The sequence below is a fragment of the Notothenia rossii genome (genome assembly GCF_949606895.1).
Source record: "Notothenia rossii genome assembly, chromosome: 4".
Classification (NCBI taxonomy): Eukaryota; Metazoa; Chordata; class Actinopteri; order Perciformes; family Nototheniidae; genus Notothenia; species Notothenia rossii.
Genome location: NC_136902.1, coordinates 64,401,278 through 64,428,568, shown reverse-complemented (window position 1 = coordinate 64,428,568; position 27,291 = coordinate 64,401,278). Strand labels below are relative to the sequence as shown.

At 40.5% G+C, this 27,291-nt stretch overlaps 3 protein-coding genes across 8 annotated transcripts in view; 1 reads left to right on the top strand and 2 right to left on the bottom strand.

The window, feature by feature from the left end:
* usp32 (ubiquitin specific peptidase 32) overlaps positions 1–6,520 on the bottom strand; it is an 81,476-nt gene extending 74,956 nt beyond the window's left edge. For 3 of the 6 annotated variants that reach the window (XM_079674319.1, XM_079674320.1, XM_079674324.1), the window contains exon 1: positions 6,333–6,520. In XM_079674319.1, coding sequence (XP_079530445.1) covers positions 6,333–6,390 — 58 coding nt within the window. In that variant the 5' untranslated portion in view covers positions 6,391–6,520. The remainder of the gene's footprint in view (positions 1–6,332) is intronic. The other 3 variants (XM_079674323.1, XM_079674321.1, XM_079674322.1) reach the window with 1 other exon arrangement.
* A 4,259-nt stretch (positions 6,521–10,779) lies between these two features.
* Positions 10,780–16,292, top strand: LOC307037046 (uncharacterized protein). Its single transcript, XM_079677753.1, has 7 exons — positions 10,780–10,946; positions 11,046–11,167; positions 11,778–11,873; positions 12,452–12,564; positions 12,959–13,082; positions 13,168–13,340; positions 15,140–16,292. The coding sequence occupies exons 2-7, from the start codon at positions 11,128–11,130 to the stop codon at positions 15,203–15,205; spliced, it is 612 nt and encodes a 203-aa protein (XP_079533879.1). The 5' UTR covers positions 10,780–10,946; positions 11,046–11,127; the 3' UTR covers positions 15,206–16,292.
* Positions 16,293–17,415: 1,123 nt separating this feature from the next.
* appbp2 (amyloid beta precursor protein (cytoplasmic tail) binding protein 2) overlaps positions 17,416–27,291 on the bottom strand; it is a 15,768-nt gene continuing 5,892 nt past the window's right edge. The window contains 7 exon segments of the mRNA XM_079673802.1: positions 17,416–21,273; positions 23,819–23,842; positions 23,845–23,983; positions 25,335–25,369; positions 25,372–25,398; positions 25,401–25,523; positions 26,593–26,786. Coding sequence (XP_079529928.1) covers positions 21,011–21,273; positions 23,819–23,842; positions 23,845–23,983; positions 25,335–25,369; positions 25,372–25,398; positions 25,401–25,523; positions 26,593–26,786 — 805 coding nt within the window. The 3' untranslated portion in view covers positions 17,416–21,010.

The following is a 27,291-nucleotide window of genomic DNA, read 5'->3' as shown; positions in this document are numbered from 1 at the left end:
CCTGGTACTACCAGCAAGACTGAAAACAGCCAGACAGGGAGCAGAAAGGTGTCATGAACAGCATGCAAATACTGAACACACATGAGCGCAAGTGACCTTTCAGTCATAATGAACTGTCAATAGAAACACAAGCAGGAAGAACCATACAGGGAGTGCTGTTCTTAAAAAGCCGATTAATCCTGCAGGCGTAACACCAAACATTCAGCGTGAGACGACTGCTTAGACCATAAGAGAAAATCCACATAAAACTACAATATATTATTGCTATCTTTAGATCCAACTCATTCTACCAGTCTTTATATTGATATACATTTATTTAGCATAAGCTAGCATAGGCAAAAGTAATATCAGGGTAAAATGAAGTGGCTTGGTAATATGATCCAATTTTATATCAGGACACACAGGTCATCCTAAAGATGCCCTATTGTGCTTTTTGGGGTTTCCCCTTTCAGGTAGTGGGTTATATAGATTTTTGTGCATGTAAATAGTAAAAAGGATGAATTCTCAAAAAAGTTCCCTCCAGAGGGGGTTTCTCTCACACACAGGGCCCTTTAATTGGTAATAACAAGTGCAGCATACGAACACACATTTCACATAGCGTCTGATGTGTCATTTTATAGGACAGATGTGAATCAGTTTAGCCTCATGAAAACACCATAGGCCTACTGGAAGACTTTGTGGCAGCATGAGAAAAAACGACATTGACAAACCAGGGAGCAAAGTGAGAATGTAAAGCAGCGGTCTATCACCTTGGCAGATAAGGCCTGCTGACGTGGACCAGAGGTATTGTAGTTCTCAGGCGACCGTAAGGCTGTGTGTCAGAGCGGTTAGAGCGCTGACCCTGGTTGTTGCATTACCAAACTATGTTGGTCAACCACAAAGGTTCAAATGGACAGTGAAGGTGTTCAACACTCTGCGAGAAAACCTACAAACCTGATAAATAATAACATTTGTAACACATAGGATATACAGCAGGTTTATATTTCCTGACACATCCTTCTCAGGCTTGTCTATTACAAGCAGATACATTTTTCAGCTGGTGACTGTCTCATAAGAAAAAGGTCAACATAGTAAGGCTATGTTTCAGTTATGTAGCATCATCAGGGATTTTTTATGAGCATGTTTACATGGAACACAGGGGTACCATAGCAGGTGTTTCAGCAATGCAATATATTGGTGCAGTGAATGTTGTATGCAGACCCGGAAATCAGCATCGCAATGGCTATCTCAAACAAAAAGCCAAAGGGATTTTTCTAGGGGTGCACCGAATGGGAAATTCTTGGCCGAAACCGATACCGAAAATAGGAAACAGTTGGCCAAAAACCGAATGCCGAAAGGCCGAAAATGATTAATAGAAATATATATATATATATATATATATATATAATGTGTACGGTTTTTACTAATGTTGTTCAGCTACCCGATTATGTAAAAAGACATGATTATGGCAAAACTTAAATAAATAATCACTATTATGGGTCCATAAAAAATGTATTCAGCACTTTTGAATGCATATACAGTACATTCATTCCAAGTCAAGTGCATTTTCTTTTCTCTGTAGGATAACTACAACAAAGTGCATTCAGAACAAAGCCAAGGTGCTTTAAAATAAACATCTAGGCCAGTAGGCCTACAACAAAATAGTGTAAATAAAGACTGTAACAGCCAGGCCTTCAACAACAACAAATGCACCTCTAAGTTTGGTAAACTAACGTGTTGTTGTGATGATGTAATCAAAACGCGGCGACAAGCACGGCGTGCGACCATGGCGCGCGACCATGCTCGCGGCTGACTCACAGCCAACATGTCAGCTGCCGCTTGGAGATATTTCAAAATATCAGAGAAAGAGGCGCGGATTGCGATTTGTAAAATGTGTTCAGCTGACATTTCTCGAGGGGGTGTAACTGCAAAGACTTTCACCACTTCGGCATTACTCCACCACTTGAAATCAAAACACCCGGACAAATATGCGGAGTATGATCAACGTAACCCTGTTCTCTGACATTCGGTGATATTTTTTCGGTGCTAAACCCTTTCGGCCGAAAGGGCCTTTTTAACCATTTTCGGCCGATAATTTTCGGTGGCCGAATATTCGGTGCATCCCTAGATTTTTCAATGGGCTTTTAGATGATTTTTAAAAGAAACGTTGGCAAACAAATGTCTCTGATAATTGTCGTGTAAATGCAAATCGACAGAGCTAATGTTAAGCTTTAAATTAACTACATGAGTTCCTGTCACCATCACTGAGCTAAAGGTTAACTTGTATTTGGGGTGATGATGTAGTCTCAGTCTAGAAGTGTCATTTAGTAATTGATTTAGGACACATACAAGCTTCAGACAATAAACACTGGGGTGTTTACTGACATACTTTATGTTAAAAAACGTGAATAACTTGTAAGCTTGAGATAACCGCAGGCATCTTCACGAAAACAATTTCAAAAAAACAATGAATTTGAGACGAGCGAAACGGAAGTGCTAAATGATAACTCATTTTTGGGTTTTAGGACTCATTCCTGCACCACTCTTAACAATAGCTCTCTAAAACATTGCTAAACAAATATCTTCAAGGTGATTCAACACCACTGGCAAGCAAATTTGGTGAGTGGAGCTCAGAAAACAACTTCCTTCTCAATGTCACTAAAACCAAGAAACAGATCTTGTATTTTAGAAAAAGGGAGGTTAATACACATACTGTTGTCTACACCAATGGAGCTGTGATAAAGCAAGTCAACAGTTTTGTTCCTGGAAATCAGTTCGTGGGAATCAGCATCACAAACAACCTGACATGGTTGTAAACACAATTTTTTCAAAAGGAGAAGACTTAAGAAAACTACATTTCCCAGCCCAGTTAGTGTTAACTTTTACAGAAGAACCATACATAGTATTGTGACAGGAAATATTACAAATTGGCATGGGATAAGGCCATCTAGAAAGAGATGCAGAGGTTTCTGCTGTGGAACCTCCAGACTACAGAGCAAAAAAGAAAATAAATCTCCCTTTTTGACAATAATGTGACAATAACTTTATTCAGTTGCATAAAACTCAGTTGTATTGAACCTTTAACATTCAATCAGGAACCAATTCTGCACCAGAACTGATCCAACATTAAAAACGCTATGTTTTCAAAGTGCTAAATGTATTTCATTTTAAAGCTCCTTACACACCAAACTGACACCAAAGAACACGTCCCGACGGAACGTCAGGCTCACGTTGCCTCACGTCTCCTGCGTCTTGGCCATGTTTCGCACTGGAATACACCGCAAAGACTTCAGCCGACGGCCAAGTTGCACGTACAAACTGTGCATGAGTGAGTGGCAATAAATCTCCTTACCAGCTGGCGGCGGTAGTGTGTATTCGTCATTCAAAAGAGGCAACAACCGGGAGACAGACTGCATGATACACCGAAAGAATAACAGACTGCGTGATATAAACAAACAACAAATAGCGTGTGCGTTCCATTATCACTCTACAACGAGAACCTCATGGGGCTTTCCCGAACCTGTGTACAGAGCTGGAGTTAAATGACATCTCAGATTTGCCTTCTTCATAGTTTATTTGGGTCCCTCACTTCCGTTTAGCTTCTCATGCACTGATTCGCTAAGCTGAACAGCCAATCAGAGTGATTTATTTGTCCGACGGCCTTTGGCCGACAGCCTACCGATTCAACATGTCGAATCGGTGGCGGAAGGTGTCGGCACGGCCGAAAAGACACAACGGTACAGTACACTCCAATCTGAGTAGGGCGACACGACGCTCATCGACGGCCCGACATCTATCGACGCCGAAAATCGGCTCGGTGTGTAAGGACCTTTACACAGCTTAATCTCTGCCTCTATACTCCACTTACCCTTGAAGGCGAGCCAGCTGATTCAATATTTGGATATGGGATTACTTTTTAAGTAATGTACATAGCACTCTTGGACTTTTGATTTTTTTTTCAAAATAATTGTAACCACACATACTAATTTTTCATTCAAATCCTCAACCTGGACAGTTTCCTTTCCACGAGATTAAACTTTTTTTTTTGTCATATACTTTTTTTTTTAAAGGAAGCCGATTTGGACCATTTTCTTATCTCTTTTCCATTTAACTCTTTAAAAACATATGCACCCTTGTTCCAAGTCCAAGTTCCAATTTAAAAAAATGCTCATATAGCAGAAGATAACAGATGCAAATATGTATGCATCAGACAGTTGGGTAACCTACTTTAAGTCTCTAGAGTCAATGCATATCTCAAATTTAAAAAATATTTGTTCAACTCTAGGCATATGGTCGCAATCACACAGTGTTGTGGTTTAAAACTGTAAACAAAGTGGACAGAGTGCATTATCAACCCTGCAGAATTAGTCTAGAGAAAAGTCTGAATGACCCTGGATTTACTACAGGAACACTTCAAAGCCTAACATTTCCAACCGGAACATTATCCCGCTGGTGCACTACTACAGTGAACATCCATGAAAACTGACCTCATAATTGCGGCAGTCGAGCCTGCTGTGGGAATTAGGAATGCTGCCATGTGACTGGTCAGATAAGGCTGGAGGCTGGATAATTCCACCGCCTGTGTGTGCGTGTGTGTTTCTGTGGTCACATGTGATCAGAGTGGGAATGGCAATCAGCTTGAGGAATGCAAACCACCTCACAAGGAGCTGATATAAAAAAAAGAATCAATTTAGACAATAGAATAGGGAACATGTGTCACGGTTTGATTAAACAGTATAAAATAGTATGACATTTTATTTGTATAGCCCCCACATTTGTACCAGGGGGCTTTATAATCTCTATAACCTAAAATGTCATCTTCTGTCCTTAGTTCCTTGCAGCAGACAAGGAAAAACACCCCAAAAGAAACCCCACAAATAGTGATGGAATTGAGAAAAATCCTGGTAGAAAATAAGTAATAGAACTTAATCATTTACATATTCATGCAAACGACAGATCTGTTTAACTTCCGTGTGGATCCCTGGTTAAGACATGGTCATGTCCTGGATGGATGTGTAACAACCTCTCATAGCCTGGAATTAACACATGCAAAATTAAGCTAAGCCAGGGAGCAAAGTGCAAGAAAAAGGCCATCAGGAAAGAGATTCATGTGCTTCCTGATACATTCTCAGCTACACCACAATACACTAACACTCAGAATGTGTATCAGTTATAAAACAGCTTTACCCAGCTTTGTACTTTGCTTGTTAAATCTAGATGTAATCTTCCATATCTGACCTGATCTGACAGCAAATTATTTTAGAAAGCCAACAATGATTCCATGTTGCTGTATCTGGCCTACAAGTCTAGAAAACCCCTACCCTGTGTTTATCATAAACCAATGAATGGCTCGCACAGTTAACGAATAAACACCAACAGGCTAATTGCTAAAGGAGTAAATGCAGCAGCAGCAACGTAAACCGTTTGTTGTTCCGACAAAACGCCCTAATTGCATAGCTAGCCTAGCATACAGTTACTTTAGCAACCTGACAGTCCTCTAGCACAAACACTGACGATTAACGTTGACCATACCACATGGCTAGGCTTAAAAATCCGCAAGAATGAAGGCTAAATCAAACAGTCTAGAGGCATTTCCCTCTGGGTCTAGCGGTAAACGTTAGCAACCCAACTGTCTAGCTATTAAGCTAGTAGCAGTAAATACACACTCAACGTTAGCTATATATGGTGGTAAAATCTAGGCTATATGGCACACTGTAGTGTCAGCAAAAACGTTAGCAGACATTCAAAGCTCTCTTCACAACTGTTTTGCCAAATACTGTCAAGCCAGCCCATCCCTCCTCGTTAGCCAACATTAGCCCCATAACCAACGCTTTGGTAGCTATGGAGAGAGTCACGCCAAGCCTCGTCTAAACATATGTACTTTTAACGTGACCTTGCTTATAAACAAGATACGCGTGTCTTTAAACACCAGTCAGCCATATTTCCATTTCTAAGAAGAATAACCCAGTTCGGGAGGGACAAAATCCGTACAACGACGTTTAGCTCAGAATTATGCATGCTTTGATTACAAGGAAACGCTGACCAACTGCCTCCCGACGTTGTGTATTTTGGAGGAATACGACTGTAGAACATATTGGCTTAGCTATTGTTAAACCTAATATACATTAGATTCAGTGATATATTCATATGCCGAAATGACTTAGGGATCCAAGCGGTTCCGTAGAAACCCTTTGTTATTTCTTGACAGGTGTCTACCTTATCTAATAACCAGGGCCACTTAAACGCTAGACTTTAATAGGAGGTCTGGTCCTCTTGTGTACAGGACTAGCGTCAGAGCTGACAGTTAGCTTAGCGCCACTGAGGTAGATTTAGCCCATTGCTTTTCGGCTCACCTCTCTTGACGGCCTCATCATACGACAGGAATCCTATCCTTGACTCTTTGGCCCCCATGCTCCCCTCATTTCATTGCGATGTTGGGGAAATAAACGTTGTTCACTGAGTTGAAAAGTGTCGCCTTATCCGTTTATTGTGAAATGGGTTCCTGTTGGTGTGTGTATGTGGTGAACGGGTGAACGTTTTCAGCGACGCCTCCATTCTGTCACATGACCACACTCCACAGGTCAGTTGATCAGAATCCTTATAATATAGGACGCATAGAAAAACAACCAACCGACATGTCAGAAAGAAAGTTTATTTTTTTTATATCAATAACTTCAGTGTTTAATTCCCGAAAATTGCCGTTTGAGTCATTATGCCCAGTCATATCAGGCTGTCAATACGCATGCATGTCTGTGGAGTGTTGTAAACAAATGCGAATAGCACCACCTTGTGGCTAGCCTGCTGATGTGCGCCAGCTTACATTGTGATGTCTGGTTTACAACCACTGTGGCCTCCCTTGGCACCACATAGGACCTGAAATTAGGGTCATAGGGTTCTACAACTCAATGTTTACATATATATTTTTGTTTGGGTTTATTTGTGACTGTAAATGGCACATGTCAAACTTACCAACTTTTGACATTTTCAAGTGTTACATTCTTAGCTAAGTCTTCAATTTGATTTCACCAAAGTTCAAAATGAATCCCTACATTTTAAGAAAGTAAATATAGTTCTACATTAAGTGGTCCTGTTTTCAACGTCATTTCCCGCATTTTAGATTGGAGTTTGACAGTTTGAGTTTGTTTACAACACTCCACAGACATGCATGCGTATTGACAGCCTGATATGACTGGGCATAATGACTCAAACGGCAAGTTTGACAGAGTTTGACAGCGTCCTACGTCATGCTGTAAATCACAGGCCGTTTCTCAATTGCGAGGAAACTGGCTTCCAAGCCAATATTTCAAGGATACTACGTCATTGAGTGTCGCCGAAGGACTATTCCAATCTCCAGCATACTTGGAATTCCACCGAGGCCGCGTCCTTGGTTTGGGGGTAATTTCGAGGCTGCACATGGGTAGACTTCGCGTCCTTCAAATCCCCACAATGCTTTGCGCACGGACTAATTTCCCCAAATCACTGGCCGTTTCTCAATCACATGTCTTCCGAGTCACTTGCTTCAGAAGCTAGTAGGGGTGTAACGGTTCACAAACGGTTTTTAGGTCACGGTTCGGTTCGGTACGTTTTCGGTACAGCAGAAAAAATTATCACAAAACATAAAATATTTGTCGGGTTTTTTTAATTATTATTAAACTGTGAATAATGTATTCACTCAGATAAATACAAAATATAATAAAATAAACATTAAGGTGCAGCATTTCGATGAACTGAAATAATCTGTATTTGAACTTTACTGTACTAGTACTCACAAAACATAAACTATTAGTTTTGGGTTTTTAATTATTATTAAACTGTGAATATTCACTCAAATAAATACAAAATATGATAAAATAAACATTAAGGTGCAGCATTTCGATAAACTGAAATAATCTGTATTTGAACTGTACTGTACTAGTACCTAAGCAGCCAGTTTGACATTATGACTTGCTTGTCATTGTATTTTCATGTTTTTTTAAAGAAAAATTAACTTAACCCACATTTCTTGCCGAAAGGGCAGATCTGCTGGCACTAATATGTCTCCTGCTGTGGAGAACGCCCTCTCGCTAGGGACAGAGGTAGCAGCTACAGCCAGGTAGCGCTTTGCTAACATGGCAACATAAGGATATTTGGCGTTTGTAATAGCTTTGGCTCGGTCTAAACTTTTTGCGAGTGGTGGAGGCTTAAATGCTAGTGGGAGTCGGGTTTGCACTTCAGTCTTTTGGTACCGGTGATATTCAGGTTCGGGTGATGCCTTTTCAAATGAGTGTGGAAGTTTGATGTATTGCCAGCCGCGTAACCAATTTTAGTTGAACAATGCCGACAAACAGCTTTGGTTCGGTCCACCTGTCTTTGTCCGTCATCCTTGTACGTAACTGCGAAACCAAAATGTTCCCAAACCGGACACTTCAATGAAGCTGGAGGATTTTCGAGATCAACTTTATCTGCGTTCGCCATTTCGACAGTTCCTCAAATTACTGACTACATTTGAACGCATCCCTGCTCTCATAGTATGCCTCTCGTCCAATGAAGTGACTTGCTCGCTCTATGACGCGTTGAACCCAATGTGAGCAAATTACTCTGAATGCTGCGACGCAGCACCTGAGATTACTTCCAAAAAGTTGTTCACGTTCTCAATTTTTTAAGTTTAACGTTATATTCGTTCGGTACACTTCGGTACACATGTGTACCGAATCGAAGGGCCCGTACCGAATAATTTCCGCCACAGATTTGGGGAAATTGGTCCGTTTGCAAAGCATTCTGGGGATTTGAACGGCGCGAAGTCTACCCATGTGCAGCCCATACTTGCCAACCCTCCCGATTTCATTGCCCTCTCCCGGTTTCCTCCCGGGGTCATATTTCTCCCGCATTTCTCCCGATTTCTGACAAAATCAGATTTACTCAGCACTGTCTCCACTCAGACTTTAATATAGCTACACCATTGTTTGGTTTCCATGGTAGCACGTCTCTTTAGCAGCACGCGCAACTGAAAGTCTGAGAGGGTGAGGAAGATAGGAGAAAACAGAACAAGAATCGACAACTCGACCCTCTGCTCACTCCTTTCCTGTAAAATACAGGTCCAGCCCACACACAGGCCATTTCTCAATCGCGAGGAAACTGGCTTCCAAGACAATATTTCAAGGATACTACGTCATCGAGTGCTGCCGAAAGACTGTTCCAATCTCCAGCATACTTGGAATTCCACCGAGGCCACTTCCTTGGTTTGGGGGTAATTTCGAGGCTGCACATGGGTAGACTTCCCATCCTTCAAATCCCCACAATGCTTTGCACAAGGACCCATTTTAAAAACCCTTGCGGAGAATGGCTGAACCGACGCAGCACAGCACACATGTAAATGTAAGTATGTAGTGGCGTAGAACATGTGTTGGTAAATATATTACTTTGTTGCATTTGTTATCACTAAAAATCTGTTCCGTGAAAGTAAAGATAGACATCGTGAGGTATTTATTTTCGGTACATTTTATGTTGAAACCGTTAGAGAGAGTGGCACACTTGTTAGCCTGTTCCATTCTTCTTTGTTTTCCGAAGCCGTGTCTTGGAAGTATACTTGCTTCGTTTCTGAAGGAAGTGACTTGGAAGTATGCGACTACCAAGCCAGTATCCTCTTGATTGAGAAACGGCCACATGCTCCATCAAGGATGGTGCTACAGGCCGCAAGGCAGTGCATTTACAACTACAATAAGCATGTTCATGTTAATCTAATACAGCTCCGGCGATTCCCCCCCCCCCCCCGCGGTGGTTTTGAAATCCTCCCGATTTCTGAGGTCTCAAGGTTGGCAAGTGTGGTGCAGCCTCGAAATTACCCCCAAACCGAGGACCTCGGCCTCGGTGGAATTCCAAGTATGCTGGAGATTGGAACAGTCCTTCGGCGGCACTCGATGACATAGCATCCTTGAAATATTGGCTTGGAAGCCAGTTTTCTCGTGATTGAGAAACGGTCTCAGCTCTGTTTTGCGGTTCGTGTTTTTAGTAAGCTTTACGGTAAGTACAGTACATGTATGACTTCAAAATAAAAGCTAGTTCCTGTGTCATGCAATTTCACATGCATTAAAAATGTCAGTTTGCATATATAAAACTGAAGGCCCAAATATCAATAATTAAAAATGTTAATCGATTATACTCCCGTCAAAATACTGTATTTCTGAGAAAAAATGAATTCTAAATTGGGTGGATAATAAGTCAAATTTAGTAATAAGGAATACATTTTCCAAAGACAAATCTGACTTCACTGAGTAAATGTCACAGCATTCTTTTGAGGGATTTCGAAATTGAAGCCCTTCAAAATGCATTTTTAAAGAAACATTTTCAGATTACAATTAATAAATTAACAACATGTTGCCATGCAGGGTCAGATTTCCCTTTGGGTTGATGGCAGACCACACCAGAGTGTCCCAAAGTCAATGTCAGGACACATAGATGTTTGATTTTAAATATTAAATCATTGCATTACATTTGTATTTATTCTATAGGTATTATTGTAATTAATCTTGCTTTTTCTATTGACGACTACCCTGCACCATTTAATAAAGACAGAGGTGGAAGAAGTACTTATAATTAATCCAAATCTGCCAAGTAACTTAAGGTATTATATACATGTAATGGAGTAAAAGTACAAGAATAACCTCTGAATTGTAGTGGAGTAGAAGTACAAAGTAGCAACAAATGGAAATACTCAAAAAAGTACAAGTAACTCAAAATTGTACTTGAGTAAAGTGGAGCTCCCCCGGAAGGGGAGGGACTTCGCCACTCTATTACCGGAACCCAGCTTTTATTTTGAAGTCACTTCGTCCATACTTTTACCGTAATGGCTCCTAAAAACACGAGCTTCAAAACAACGTGGGGGCAAGTTTGACTGTCTGTTTTGAAGTGAAGGCTAGCTTGACTGCTGTACCCAGTCCTAGAAGGAGTGAGCAACATGAAGGCGTAGACACAGCACATCCAATTTAAAGGTACAATAGCTGACCTGCCAAGCTCTTAAAACATACGGTGATAAAAACATAAATATGTCAATGGCTGTTATACTGATGCGCGTGTGTGTTTGTCCATAGTGGCGCATGTCAGTTTACAAGGCAGGTTGCGTCACCTGTTTCCGGGATGAAGCACCGCTCTACCTCTCATAACTGAAAGGAGATGGGACTTCAAGTTCTGCTGTACTGGCCAAATATTATTGGTGAGACACATTCGGTTGAATTTGAATGAATTTAGTTTTGTATTTGATTTAAATTCGTGGGCGTCGCTTCACTGAGGCGCTTGATAACAACTGCTAACCCAGGTAACTAGTTCACAGGCTGAAAACACATCAGCCAGAACCATAGACTGTAGGCCAGAACCTAGAATAACCTAATAAACACATACAGTATCTAGTAAATAAAATTGTCACTAAACTGTTATTTTAGGCGGTACTATGACGCTGAAAGATGTCATAGTACATCAGTGGACTTCAGAAACAGGTTCATGGCCAAGTAGGTGTACACATACAAGGAATTAGCTTTAGTGTAAAATATTGCAAACATAAACACAGTAATGAAAATTAAGTTAATTTAAAAAATACAACCAATTGAACTACATTCGAAAAATATATAATTGAAAAATAGCATATGTACTGTGTTGAAAGTGGAGAGCTGTGCAGTTTTAAAAGAGGTAGCATTGACAGTATTGTGCAAGATATACTGATCTTGGCTAATGTTAGTACAAGTGCCATGTGTATTTCTCTGAATTCAATTAATCCAATCATCTGGCTGTTGTAATGAGTTCTGTTTTTTGTATTTTATCTCTTTCAGGATACTTCAGGATTGGCCTTGTGTTTGCTGCCTGGGCTGCCCATGAGACACCTGCAACCTTTGTTTTACTTTATTCAATCTTCATAGCACTCGATGGTAAAGTATATATTAAATATAGTAATATAAAAGCTTTAAATTATGCCTCTGGATAATATTTTAGACCACTTCATACTGCTCTATTATTGACTCTACACATTCCAGCACATGACCAATGTTTTCAGAAAGTCTAGAAAATTAACCTTTTTCACAGAAACATAACCACAGGTGTATCTAATAACATATACTCAAATGGCCAGATCTATCTCCATGGAGAATGGCTGAATTCTTTTGAGCGTATGTGTGGGTAAGACACACAGGGTTAGATTACACCTTTGCTTTGCCTTCATTAACAAACAAAGAAGAAGGTATAGGCCTTTATCACAGAAAATAAACTGTATTGTTACAGGGAGTTCAGATCTAGGCCATGCCTTTTTTTCTTCAAAATAAAAGACCAAGTAAAGAACAATACAGCTACTACTAATATTAATTCCTACTTAGCGATGGAAATATTAATAATGGGACGCCCACTCGTCATACAAGCAACCGTTTTTTGGTTGGGAATTCTCGTTCCTGAACACAGTAAGGAAGCATCAGAGCTACTGAGGGCTTGAGCGTTATGTGTGTCCTCTGTGCAGGAGTGGACGGCTGGCTGGCCCGGAGGCTGGGGCAGTGCTCCGGGTTTGGAGCCTGGCTGGACGTAGTGGTGGATAACCTGGGCCGAGGCCTGCTGTGGAGCTTGCTGTTTAAGGTCTGTTAGCTGCTGAACATTAAACACATACAAAACACACACATTCACACTGTGAGCCGCTCACATTACGCTGCAATGTTACTATATGATTATAATATAGGATTTCTTTTTCTTCTTTTAAATATGGAGGTTATAAATCATTCATAATATATAAATGTGAAAAGTGCATCAGACAGACAGGGTTTTCTTGGATGTTGTGAAAAATAATGGTATTGTGTTCAGGTGGAAAAGAAAAGGAAGATTTGTTTTTTAGTAATTGCAAAAGGTTCAAAGTTTGATTGTGAAGTATCCCATAAATATCGAGATAAGATTAGATGAAACACTCACAATCACTCACTGTACCATATTTTAAGAGGTGTTTTATTGTCTGCTGTTATTTTGTACTGTATTGCAGTGGGCCTGGCTAGTGTCTGCTGTGGAGTGGTGTGTGTTTGTGTGTAACCATAGTGCCAGAGGGGACCAGTGGAAGAACAGTTTCATCAGCAGTCCTCGACTCATACAAGCCATCATGGCAAACGGTAAAAGACGGTCACTGTAAATTAGTTGATGTACCGCAGCTGAAGATACAGTAAGTCAATGTGAATTATTCTGTGTATCTGTCAGGGTTTCGGACCCCTCTTGGCACATGGGTGGTGAGTGGGCTGCACTGCCTCCCCCTGTGGCTGTATGGGTATCAGACGGGTTTACTCTCCCACTGGCTGCTCCTCCCTCCCTGGATGCAGGCTCTGGGGGCCCTGCTGCTGGCTGCAGGACGCCTGCTGGCTCTATCAGCGGAGGTACAATTAACCTCCAATTATCATAAACATGTTATCCCTCCTGTCGTCTTCGGCCCCGGCCACACGAGGACGCATATGGCTAAACGCATAGGATTAACGCAAACGCAATCTCAAAAAAGCTTCCGTCCACACGCAATATTCACCGGATAGTGTCTGTCCACACGAGACAGCTCAGTTTAGCTCCAACCGCTGGAGAAGCTGCAGACAGTACATATGCAGGAGCCTGCACGTGGCGCTGTAACTTCCTCCACAAAAGCAGCGAAGAAGCATGGTTGTCATGGTTGCCCTTCTGTTTGTTCTCCGCGGTGGGGGCCGAGGGAACCGGGCAGTTTTTCGCCAGTCAACGTGTGTTAAAGTTTAAATGTTCCGGACAAAATTATAAAAGTGCCGGTCAAAGGTCTTCTTTGCTATTTATTGAGCTTTAAAACAAATGAATAACGACTCTATATAATATAATAATATAATACATGGAGCCTCTCTTTTTCCTCCCTCTCTTCTGACAGTGTCAGTGTCTGTCTCATGCAGCAGCTGATCCAGTAATGAGTGTCCCGGCCGACAGTAAAAATAAACATATTTATAACTAGTTTAGGTAGTTTGAGAGGTAATTAAAATAGCTAAGGGAGATGATCTGACTTGAAGTGTGTGTTTTGCTCCGTTCACCGCTGCATCACAGCGGGAGGAGCTGCAGGTGAGCAGAGCTGCGTGTCTCCGTCCTGTCAGATTAGACTTCACTCGTGTTTATGTCCATATCGAGAGAAAGATAAATCATCTGAATTCAGTGTGCAGTTTACTTTGACGCGCGGGTGAGCAGCAGAGGTGGGGAGAGGCGGGGTTATTATCTCATCATTATCATAAAATGATCGTATAGGGCGCACACACGGAGCCGTTGGACCCCCCACAGCGTTGCGTATGCCGTGCTATCCACCTTGGGACCCGTTATCGTTTCCGCAGTTGTTTACTGTCATATTCGGTCGTCCTCGTGTGGCCGAACGGTCTATATGACCCTAAACAGTAATGCAAACGACTGTTTTCGTCCTTGTGTGGCCGGGGCCTTCGTTTCTCCCCCCTTGCTTTGGTTTTCCTGGTCAAATGTGACCAGTCTGTTTGAACTGCTCTTACATTAACACAAACACCATTAATCATCACCAACTTTTATTAAACCCATATTTAAGCTGTAAACAATGTCTGAGACTACTGGCACATGAATAACTGCAGTGAATATACAAAAAATAGACACTGAAAATGTATTCCAAAATGAGCATGATTAGTGGGTGTGTCCTAACAAAGTTGGCTAAACCACTCAAACTTCAATGTGAAAGTGATCAAAGTGATGATTAGCAGGGTTTTATATAAAATGCTTACTGTGGAGCATACCGTAAGGCCTTCCGGAAATCAAATGTTAAACACAATATTTATGATTGATGAAAGTAGTAAATCAGTCAGATTTGACACAAACACACAGGAGGGTTAACTAAAGTTGAACTTGTATTCAAATAATTTCTGCTTGAATTTCATGTTTCATTTGTTCATGTTCTTGTTTTGCAATATCCCTACCGCTCTTAAATCTGCACAGCAACGTTAAAATACAATATACTGCAGTCTGTCATTGTACATTCAAGTACACGTTTTTTCCCATAATATATTTGGTGTAAATAGTTGTCTATTCTCTTTTATATTACATTTGTTTTTTAATTGCTTTCTTTTTATAACCGTTACATGTTGTATCTTCTCTTAAAACGTATTTCCATTGTGATTCTGATGTTAAGTTGTCTCATAGCCAAACCTCTGTCTCTCTGTAGATCTGGTGTATTTGGACACACATTGAACACCTCACGGAGGACGAGCCGGAACAGAAAAGGGAATGAAAGCTACTCCTATCATCCTGACCTATACTGTCACATCTAAGCTGGAATAATGCAGATTTTATTCTATTATCTGTATATGAACCTGGCCTCAGGTCACATGTATCTCCACAGGAAAACACTTTCAGTTATAGCTGAGAGAGAATGTGGAAAATGAAAGATATGTTTATATTTATTGACGAATGACTGTGATTTGCTCCCAACCCAGGTATTACCTCTTTGCTGCTCATTTCTCATCTCTAGCTTTACTGCTCAAACACATTTCAGTACCAAAGAATACCAATGAACGCGTGAATAATCCAGACTCCGTAGCTCCCGTCAGAAATAAAAAGCTAAAAATGCTCTTCCCTTGAATGAAAATAAATGAGGAATTTTTAAAAAGATGATTTAGTAAGGCAGACTTGGAATTTTAGATGAACAAAGTCTCCGTTGCTTCTTTCAAAGGTAGTCATAAACCCAGAATCTTCTCACAAACCATACACTGGGATTTGTCCTACTCTAAAGACACCCTTTCTGGATCCCTTAGTTTTTTCTAACCCACCTCTAAACTGCCAGTTTCACCCAATATTTAAGAAGATGTCTCCACTCATTAGGTTGAAAAAACATCTCCTTTTTTTAAATACATTGTCACTTCTTCCTTTAAATGGTATTGTCAGGGCCTAAGATAATCCAAATATATAAGGAAACATGAGTAACTCTCCCAGATCCAAAACAAAGTGCTAAAACTAGAAAGTGTGTTGAACTGCTCTAAACAGGGAATTAGGGAATACATTCTTGATGACACAGAGAGCACCCATGGGAACGTGTTCTGAGAATATGTGGTTACATTCTCTGTTTCAAAACACTTCAATAGGATAAAGTTAATTTACAAAGAGAAAACAAATATTCTGTTGGTCCCACATTATTCTCCAATTCGTTGTCTTTTTAAAGAGTACTTCATGTTCACAATTATTGTTTCAACATCCAAATGAAAAGCAGACATTGGAATTCTTAATTTAAGGGGTGTGTAAATGACGTTATTGTTGTCACTATTTAATCTTGTTACCTTTTTTTGAAAGTTACTATTTATATAAAGATCCTGTAAATGCTATGTTTCTTCACATTTATATGTTGTTTTGTTTTGTTTTGTAGTAATATTTTACAGAAAATATGTTTTCATTTCACAAGATTTTAATCCTGTAAACAATGTTTTTTATATACATCACAGTTAGACCAAACACACTGAACACTTCAAACTATTTCCCAATATAGGATCAATAAGGTATCAATAATTGAATGTTCAAACAGGAATAAGCCAGAGTTTGTTGGGTACACCTCTACAGTCTTAAGATATTGCATAAGCTAGGATCAACATTTATTTTAATTTAAACTAAGAGGCCTAAACCTTCAAAAGTCTTCAGACCATAAATGCACAGAATGTGTCTGCATCCTTTTAGCTGTAGAGTAAATACATTTTGAATAAGTAATAATTGAGGTAGGTAAAGAATAAGGCTGCTAGATTGATCTCTATGGATCCATTAATCAGGAAATGAAATTGATTGTGATATAAGCTATACAAATTATATATGTGTATATATTCTTAAAAAATATCTGTCTGCCTTTATCGAAGTGACAGGGAGAATGACAGAGGGGATAAAACGCAGCAAACCATGCGGGATTCGAACCTGGATCCTCAGCAGTTGTCCCATACAATCTTCAACCTAAAGCTCACCTATTATGCTATATTTGATCAATATAATATAGGGCCATATCTATTCGAAACAAAATACCAAACAGATCACCCAGTTTAGCATGCCTCATACCCCTCTATTTCAGCCCTGTTACAAAAGTGCTGATTATTAGTGCGGGGGGGGGATTCAGGTAGCCGACTGTATGGGGACGATAGGTTGGGATATGGGCGGAACATTGCCAGGAGGTCAATGTAAATCCAGCCCACATTTTAGTAATGACGTCAAGTTCTCAGCAAATCTGGATCAGCTCCGTTACCCCCGTTTTTAGAGATGTGGGTAAGGAGTCAAAGAGAGGGTTGTATTTTCTGACACTTTGTGAGTCTCCTTACACACCTGGGACACACATTTATGTATAAAATATTGCATTTTGCATAATAGGTGACCTTTAAATATTTACGACATGTGTTTGGCCATGTTTTATCTCACCGGGATGTGATTGATTTGTAGTTTAATGTGTGAAGACAAGAACAAAATGCATGTGGCTTTTGTGATCAATGATATACGTTTTAATGTTTTTGCAGCTAGCAGTGAAGCAGTAACAAGACAATAGTGAAACATTTGGTGTCAATCATCTGGACTGGTAGAGAGAAACAGGCTTGTTGGAGATATCACAGCTTTATTGAACGTATTTAACTTTGTCCATATTTCCCAGCAAGCTAACGCCCTCTCACCCTCTCCAGCACTGAAACCATGGTTTTCCCTTTCAGGTGTCAGCAGATCATAATGACTCGTAGGTATTGTCAATCTTACATTCTAACAGACAGCTGAGTTATTGTCACTTCAACACTGTTTAAAATAACATTCTGTGTCCATTTTCTTCATTTTTCTTGGCCAGACAGAAAGTATAACAACATTGTGAGAGTTCAGCCCGAATTTGGACAGAAAATGCTTTGTGTGACAATCACTTTTATGGTACAGGAAAAAAAAAACACAAAAAATGTCTTGCAAATAGCTCCAAATAAGTAGCCCTAATAGCCCAGAATGCAATTCAAAAGGTCGGCATGTGACCTTTGATGAAATGTAGTCAGTAGGTATACAGAAGAACAAAATGAACCCTGGGATGGAAAGAAATGTAGTATTTAGGGATGTTTTCCATTATATTTTGTCATTAATTACAAGAATATATGTATTGACCAGTTGTCACTGGAATAATAATTTTTTTGCCGAATATAAATCTGTGTTACGAACTGCTTGGAAATACCGACTGCAGGTAACATTCGTCGCCACCTCTTCCCTGGAAAAAGGTTCTCGGCCCCCCAGAGGGTTAAGGGTGTGCTTGTTGAAGCCGAAGCATCGAGACTGTAGCTGAGCGTCCTTTAAGCGGGGGGGGGGGGGGGCTAAGGCTGGACCTCCTCAGCTAGAGCCCTCACATCACTGCTACTAGAGAGGGAGACGTCCGACAGCACTGAAGCAACAGCAAGGCAAAGCTCCTTTTCTTCATTCATTTGAAACAAAAACACTGGGGTTCCTATCGAAGGCATCACATTTTCAGCAATGTTGCAGCGTAAATTCATTTTTAAGCTGGAAGCGTTTCACATTTTCCATCGGTGGCAAAATCTCATCAGTTCGCCACAGAGCTATGCTTGTCCCACAACTATAAATATTCACTCAGCACATCTTTAAAGGGTCAGTTCACCTCAATGAGAATATTCCTCCCTTACCTTTAACGGTATTCAGGCATGCAGAAAGAGATTCCTATCTTTAAAATGTCTGCCTCCAACCCGACAGAATCATGACATAAACAGTAACTTTTCCTTCAATGTGTCCCTACTGTTCAGCCTGGTAAATGACTGTACCTTTTCATACCTAAAATAAAACTACGATTGAATTACTCATAACTTCTTGGACATCGTGCTTTGAGGCACAATAAGGACCATGTTGGTATTTTGGCAAATAATAGCTAAATACAGATTTATATTTATTGACCAATAAGTCAACATTGTCAGAGAAATGCTACGTTTATAGGGCTGCTCAATTAATCGTATTTTAATCGGGATTACGGCTTGCAACGATTACAAAAACAACTCAAACGAAATAAAACGAATTTTTTAATTATTATTATTACTTTGTTTTTGAATAATATTTTTTAGTTTTTCAGTTGAATTATACTTAAAGTTCAGGGTAATGAACTGTTAAAAACATACTGTTCACATTTTTTTCTCCAATAAATGGATGTTTTCAAAGTCAATGAATAATCGCATTTAATAATCGAAATTACGATTATTGACCCAAATAATCGAGATAATTTTTTTGCCATAATGGAGCAGCCCTATACGTTTCAGAGCATTCGGGCACAAATTTGACTTCCAAAAGCTGGGTTTTTTTTCACTGTCAAGTTCACATTCGGTTCAATATCTTTACAGCTGGTAATTTTTTGACATTTTATTTTTGTTATGTGTTTATGTTAACACAATACATATTTAAGGATGTATAGATTCAATATTGGTACCAGCTTTAAAATAAAATGTGTTTTGGCTATGTTCAAAAGCAAATAGTGTTGGGAACCCCTGCGATAGATGCAAGTGAAATTATTAAGGTCATTTGAGTGACCTGATTTTTTATAAGTGCTTTATCAGGGGTCAAACAGCAAGACAAATGTTCAAAATTACTGACCACAGTTGTAAGATAGAAAAAATAGGTTTTAGTTGTGTTTAGGGTCATTATTTCCAATCGGTTCATTCTTATTGAAAACCACCCCCCTATAGCAAGCTCTTAAGTAACAACTGATGAGAATTTGGACAAACAGTCAGTATGGTGAGAGCTGATGGAAAACACATTCCAGTCAAAATAAATCTGGAATTTGCATGAATTGGGTATAAGCCAGGAAGGAGTGGAAAGGAGGCCAGATGCACAGATGAACAGGCTCGCAACACACACTTACACACATTCGCACAAATACACAACATTGGTCCCCATTGTTAGTGCCCTTAATGGTATAGTAGTTTATTTAGCACTTAGATGTATGGGTCCGTCAACAGACAGATAACTGCAAGCTGGTGTAAGGCTGGTAATCATCAGTGGAGCACTTTAGGGCAGCCAGAGTTCTACCTGTGTATCACACACACACACACTCATACTTGAGCAAATAAAGGGAGGCATAGACCTCTGTACATATAGCATCTTCCTCTTTTCACTCCTGTCCCTTGTTTTAACGTAGTAGTGTTGAGCTGTTTCTTTGAAAAGCATACACAAAGGGCTACATAAACATACCATTTTGTATATAAATTGACATTTTAATTATTTTCAGTACTAAGCTGATCAAAAAAAAGATCAAATATATTGAAACAAGAACTGTGAAGCGTCTTTTATGTGTAACAATACACCAACAGGTTGAACACATTCCACTGTTTGTAATCTCTCTCCAACAAGCAGTTCACAACACGAGTTCCTAAGGGTCCACTTTCTTTCTTTTTTTGCAAAGGAAAAAAAAAACAAGTGTACAATCGGCTGTATTATTTTACTGTACAAGTGTCAAAAATATCTGACATTTTCCATCGCTGATCCACCAAATGATGATGTTGATGATGGATGTGTGTTAAAAATGGTTTTCCACAGATGGGTGAGGGGGCCAGATACTGTGGTGTAAATAGCCCTGGAGAACATGGTTTTTGGATCTGTGATGATGAGTCTCATGGCATTCAGAGCTACACTGGTTCAAATACAAAAAGCAAAATTGAAACGAAAAAGGCGAGCGAGACGAGAGAAGAGATCACCCTTAAAGGATGCTTGAGGTTTCCTTCTTTCTTTTTTTTCTCGATTTCCTCTTTCTCTCGGAGTAATGCAACAGTCTGCTCTGGGGGGTGACGCTGCTTCCAGCCTGGAGTTGCATCTTGGTGGTTTTTTGTGAATGTCGATGAGGTTTGATAACAGTGTCTTCTCTACGTTTTTATTCCACGACTAAATGTGTGTGTATGTCTGTGTATGTGTGTGTACTAGCAGCTGCAGTGACCGTAAAGCCAACCGACTCGCCGGTGATGCTTGAATTTTCTGTGCATTACTACTGAACCCGACACATTTGGGCTCAGTAAGTGTCCTTATCAGGCTTAAGCCTACATGTCTTTCAATTTTCTTCGTGGAATCAGCCGAGACAGGGCCGGGTGGGGCCCATGCTCTGGGCCAATAGGAAAGCTTGTACCACCTCCTGGGTCTGCTGGGGCGTAGTGTTGACGTCCTCCAGGGCGTCTGCCACGGCAAACTGCCGGTCCCTCAGCCTGTTCCAGTTGGACAGTACGTTGTGGTATTCAAACACCTTCTCGTAGTTTCCCACTGAGTTGTAGAGTTTGATCAGGCCTCTGTAGTCGTACTCCAGCCCACTGTAGCCCTCTCCAAACAGCTTCTTACCTGTGACAGAACAGGAGAAATGGTAAATGGACTTCCTTCATACAGCTCGTTTCTAATAGAAGTGCCTAAACAACACATGTCAGCATTCAGAGGCAGAAGCTTCCATACAAGGGCCGCAGGGATAAAGCACATCATGAAAGAGTGAGAAGTATTTTGGCACTTAGAACAAAATAAAAGCTGTTAAATAATTCAAAAATCATCCAAAACGAAGACGTACAAAATGTTCATCATTGGTTGGACTAGTATTTAAAGAGGATATATTATGCAAATATTCAGGTTCATATTTGTATTTTGTGCCTCTACCTGTGAAGTGAAAATAATCATAAATAATTATTAACAATCCATCAATTATTAGTACCACACTTCTACCGCAAATAAAAACTAGTTTATAACAAACTTAGTCCTCGCCGGGAATAACCTTAAAGGGGCCCTATTATGCTAATGTTCAGGTTAATATTTGTATTTAGTGCCTCTACTGTGAAGTGTCTCCATGCTTTAATGTTCAAAAAGCCCTTTTATTTTTCTCAAACTGCCTGTGCTGCAGCACCTCTTTTCACCCTCTGTCTGAAACCAGAGCCCAGTCTGCTGATTGGTTAGCTGGCCTGATCTGTTGTGACTGGTCAACTGCTTAGAGCTGTCCCGCCCCTTAGCCTATCACTAACAATGTGTTGAAGCGCTCGCCAATAGATGTGTGAGTGTTACATAGTGATGTCACTATGTTACAGAAGTAAACTCAGGAGTTGGATGGAGGCGTTTTCAGGTGGCAGGGGGGAACTTAAGCCTTTACAGACCATGTACATCAGGGGTACTCAAATACAAATGTTAAAGGTCCAAAAAAATGTTTTTAATAAGACAAAGGTCCGATGATTACGGTCATTCAACATTTTAAACAATTGCAACAAGATTCTTAACACGAGGTTGCAAAAACAAAAATAATCTGTGTGCAGCAGTTTTCATTGTTATTGCGTCTGTGCTTGATCCCTCAGAGTCGCAGAGCTGCACAGTTATGAATAAAGGCAGCCGCACCCTCTTTCATTCAGCATTCCCATCATTGCTTTATAAGTGTCTTGCCCCCTTGTGTGTCCACTGAGGTTCGTCAGGCCCAACTCATCTTCAACAAACTCCCCCTTTGCCTCATCATAAAAACTCACAAACACCAGCAACTGAGCATTGTCAGTGGTGCCAGTGGACTCATCCACAGCTAAGGAAATGCACTGTGCATTTTGTATTCCATCACAAAGCTGATTAATCAAATCACCAGCCAGTATTTATGTTCTTCTGGTTGCTGTGGAATCTGAGAGGGGGATTTGCTTTATTTGACCTGTCATTTCCTCTTTTTGTTTGCCTTCAAACATGGTCTCCATCACTTCAGTCATGCATTATTTTATACTTCAGTTATTATCCAGTGGAAAGTCCTTACCTACTGGCCTAGTTAAAAAAAAGTGGTTACTTTTTTTTGGCTGGGCAGTGTAGTTTTACACACCGTCTTATTTGACTTTCTCAGGACTTAGAACAGTTTTTTGGGGCAGACCCCCACAAAGAAAAAACTCGTAAGGTCATCATCTTAACAGTTTTGTATGCTCATCCCGTGAGCAGAGCATCATGTCTATTACAGCTGAATGCCGCGATTACCATTTTGTTCAGCAAAACGCCTCACCAAATTAGTAAGATCCAAAGCTTTAGTGCGTTTTGATTCAATGAACAGCCATTGATTCAATGTACAGCCAAACTTGACAGTCTCTTCTCTGTCATTGTAGACCGCAAATACCTCATTCCTTCAGTACTTAGGTCCGAATCAGTCTATGGTCCGAATGCTTCTCGTTTTGCGCCGTACCGTTCAAATGAAATCGCCGCCAATCATATTTCAACGCTCGCGCCATGGGTTGACGTGCGTTACAAGACGTGTGTCTTGTGCTGCATTCACTTGCACTCGGACATTAGAGACGTTCTCTCATAAATGTCCGATGAGCCACAACTTTTCTTTCAAAACAAAGCTGCCAACTGGGTGGCAAGGCCTATTTTTAGGGTGGCAGTTGCCACCCCATGCCGCCCCGGGGTCCCCGGTAGGTGAAACTAGGCTGCTAGCTACAGTACAGATGCAACTAGATGAGCTGTTAACTCTCGCTCTGACTTTTTTTTTTTTAAACACACATTTTTCCCACCCGCATTCCGCGAAGACCCGCCCTACTGTGCCTCTGATTCGCAGAGTGTTGGTGGGGGGGAAAAAACGCTGACGGGATGCTGAATGTGATTGGACCAATGCGTTGACAGACACACACAGACACACACAGACAGACAGACAGATAGAGCGCTGTTTGTACACAGCGGAGAATTTTGACTCGTTGCGTTGTCTCAAAAATAACACAGATAATACAGATAATACATATGAAAAGTATAATTTCGCTCAGAGTCCAGAGACAGTTGTCGTTCGGTCCGGATCCGGACCGGAGTCCGGACTTTGAGGATGCCTGATGTACATGCATAACCTATATAACACACCCAAAAAAGAAAGGAAAACCCCAAAAAGCATGCACCCCTGTCTGACCGATAGCGATGGAGCGCAGGTAGAGCGCTCTGCGTCGTCGTACTGGTTCATGTCGTAGTTGTAGAGGGAGGCCAGGTGACCCACAGACAGAGCCACTTCGTAGTCCTCATGGCCCAGAAGCTGCTCCTTGATCTGGATGGCTTTGATGTGCATCTCCTCCGCCTCCTGATTACATGAATGAACATACACCTGCTTTGAGTTTTCCACAGTCATATCTTAAAACAAAACCCATATTGAAATTCAAGCAGGTTTTGATTCCTTCAAATCATGCTTCCTTTTAATTGTGGCATTTCAAAGGTCATTTTCAATAGCCGCGTTCACACCGCATCAGAAACTTTTTTACCCCGTTTTCAGTCCCTGCTAGAGAGCAGGTACTTTCGTGGGAGAAAAAGGTTCCTAATGTCTGATTGGAAGGGTGGATTGCAAACCACACCCCGTAAAACTCCCAAAAAGTTTTGTGAAGCCGCCATTTTATTATCCTCGCATTAGCATTAGCATTAGCCCAGCGCACAAACGCAGAGAGACTAACTTATGGCAACACAAAAGAAAACATGGGAGCGGTAGAGATGAGGAGGTGTCTGTGTTCTGGCGATTTACTCGGAAGGCTTCAGTAGAAGCTGCTGGGAGTCCCAGCAGCTTCTACTGAAGCTAGTCCCCAACTCCGGGGACTTCTGGCCGGGGACTTCGGGTGGCAGTATATGCCGTGAAGTTGTTTGCGCGGCCTGCCAGTAAACCCAAAGCAGAAGAAGAAGAAGTGATGTCAGCGGCTTCATTTGCCTAATCCTCCCTCAGGAACTTATTCCGGTGTGAACGCGATCTGTACTTAGTTAATGAGAACTAAAGAGTTCTCATGAACTAAGTTCTGATGAACCTTTGTGGGAAAAGTACTGCGGGTGTGAATGCGCCTAATGTAAATTATGGGGGATGACATTCTTTGTACTTGTAATGTGCAACAAGGATTTCCACGATTTGTCTAAAACCGATATTTCGTCATCCAAATGTGTCCATTATGTATTCCAAAGTTGGTTATAGCACATAATTCACTCTTTTCTAACTATCCTTCATTTGTAGCTCAACATGAAAACATGAATGGGTAATTTTATACAGAAGACTGTTACTTTGCTTCCTAGCGAAAAGACTAATCTGTGAGCTTGATAACGCCCGTTGAAAAATCAGAAATTAGAAGTCATAACTTATATATATTTGTGAATTGATCTTGACATTTGAGGCTAGTTACGTTGAGTTCAGTTGCTTAAGCTTCAAATTAACTTCAGATTAAGTTTAAGATGTATTCTTTACACAAACAATATATAGAGTTAGAAGATATTGCACATAGTAGCCAATATACAGTGACTGTTTCAGCTGTGTGGTGTGTAGTGGCAATGTGAGCTCTTGGATTATACATTAGCATTATTTTTCGCATTATATACCAAGAAAGGCAAGAACAGTTGCGCTATTTTCAGTTAGTTTCATGTTACCTTAATAATTCATTGTTCTATGCGCACGTTCCTCCTACCTTGAACTTCCTCATGGACTGGTAGAGTCGTCCAGGTTGCCGTAGTGTTTGGCGGTCTGGACGTGAACTCTCCAAAGGCCTTCTTGGCCAGCTGCAGGGAGGACAGGTGAAGGTCATGAGCCTCTTGAAGGAGGCGCTCCTCTGTCTCCTTATTGTGGCAGTCAATGGCGATTTCCTCCAGAATCAGAGCTGAGGGAAAAAGAAGATGAGGAAGCAGAGATCAGACTTCTGCCCAGTGTTTAACAGCGGAGCCACAGCGGAGCCACAGCGTCGTGTTAGGGTTTGGTGCGCAAAGTTCATTTTTACATTTCAGATGGATCATCCCTTTACTGTTCTCATTCGCTTTTAAGCGGCAACTAAGGAGTCACGAGAACCAGTACAACGTTTTTAAACATTGCTATATGTTTTTCAAACAAAAGTAATAAAGTAGTTTTCCAAAGTAAGTATTGCATGTTGGGGGACTTGAGGCGGCGCATTCAAATAATATAATATTAATAAATAAGAACCTTTTGAAGTTAACCATAGCTGTCAGAGGGGCTACTGACTTAAAACGTGTTAAATGGGCTAAGGTTGAGTATATAATTATCCTAATGTGTTCAAATGTTATCTTTTTGTCTCTTAAGTTGACAGTCAGAGCAATATCGAATAGATATTGGAAAGGAACTTGTGACCTTAACTTTCTTCCAAAAAGCAATATTAAAATATAATAAAAGGAGTTTATGTTGAATAACAATTCCTTTTACTGTGTTTCGAATCGTGGAATTTCACCTCATTTGTTTTGACATCAAAATGTCTGGTATTGTGACATTCATGGTATTTACTCAATACGCACGCCAAATCATCTGGCCCAGCCGAGGGAAACATGTTTATCAATGAGAGAACTTTGTTTGATTATGTTAAAGTGAACTGTGGAATAAGTGAACTAAATAATTCAGAATAAACTATCAAGCAATATCTCCGTGGTGCATGCATAGTCCGCATTCAAACTAATTCAATGGCTGACTCATGGCCCCCTCAGAGCATATTTATTGTTGACCATTCAACTGATAAAAAGTTATATTTTGTAGCAAATCACTACTTTTAGATGTAGTTTTATTTGATTCTTTGAAGAGTTGTTTAAATAAAAAATGTAATTTGTATAGTTAAACGTTTTTTTTTATTAGACAAAAAAGCATCTCATGATCCTCTCCTGCCATTCGCCTCTCTAACCCTCAGCACAGTGGGCAGAGGACCAGCATGTCTGCGTAACTTGCTTTACCTTTGACTCTTTTGGAGGAGGCCAGCAGCAGATGGTCCTCGGGAAGAATGTGAGTTATGATGTCTATGGCACGTTCTGCATGAAATCTGAGAGACAAATACATGTCAACAGGCAACTCAGATTTGGCGGGATTCAGGATAAACACTTCCAAGAAAGTCAAGTATTTCCCCTGATGGAAGTTGTTTGGAACCTTAAACCAGGGTTAGAGAGGTCAAAGCCTTACCCAATTTTAAAACAGGGGCCTTTGGAAACAAGATAGGTTACTAGCATCAATTAATAAATACAAGAAAAACACCACTATCCATGCCATTTTGACATCATCTTTGTTACAGGGTTTCCGCTAGGATTTATTGTTGCCGGTCAAACGTCCGGAAATAATTTATTTTACCAGACAAATTTGAAACTTACCGGTCATGTTCAATAATAATAATAACAATTGTGGAGCAGAGTTTCCGTTGGCAGGTAATTACTGGACTAGGACCGGATATGCTGATGTTTAAAACTCAGTTAATGGGAGTCATTTTTATATTGCTTCAGTTTATAAAATCGTGACAGATCGAAAAGTTCAGATTCATTTTCTCAATAAATGATTCCACGAACAACATCATTATTAGGCCTACATTCAAACAAACTAAACATTAACTTTGAATAATTAATAACACGGGAGAAACGGACCCTCTCTTTTCCTCTCTCCCTCCC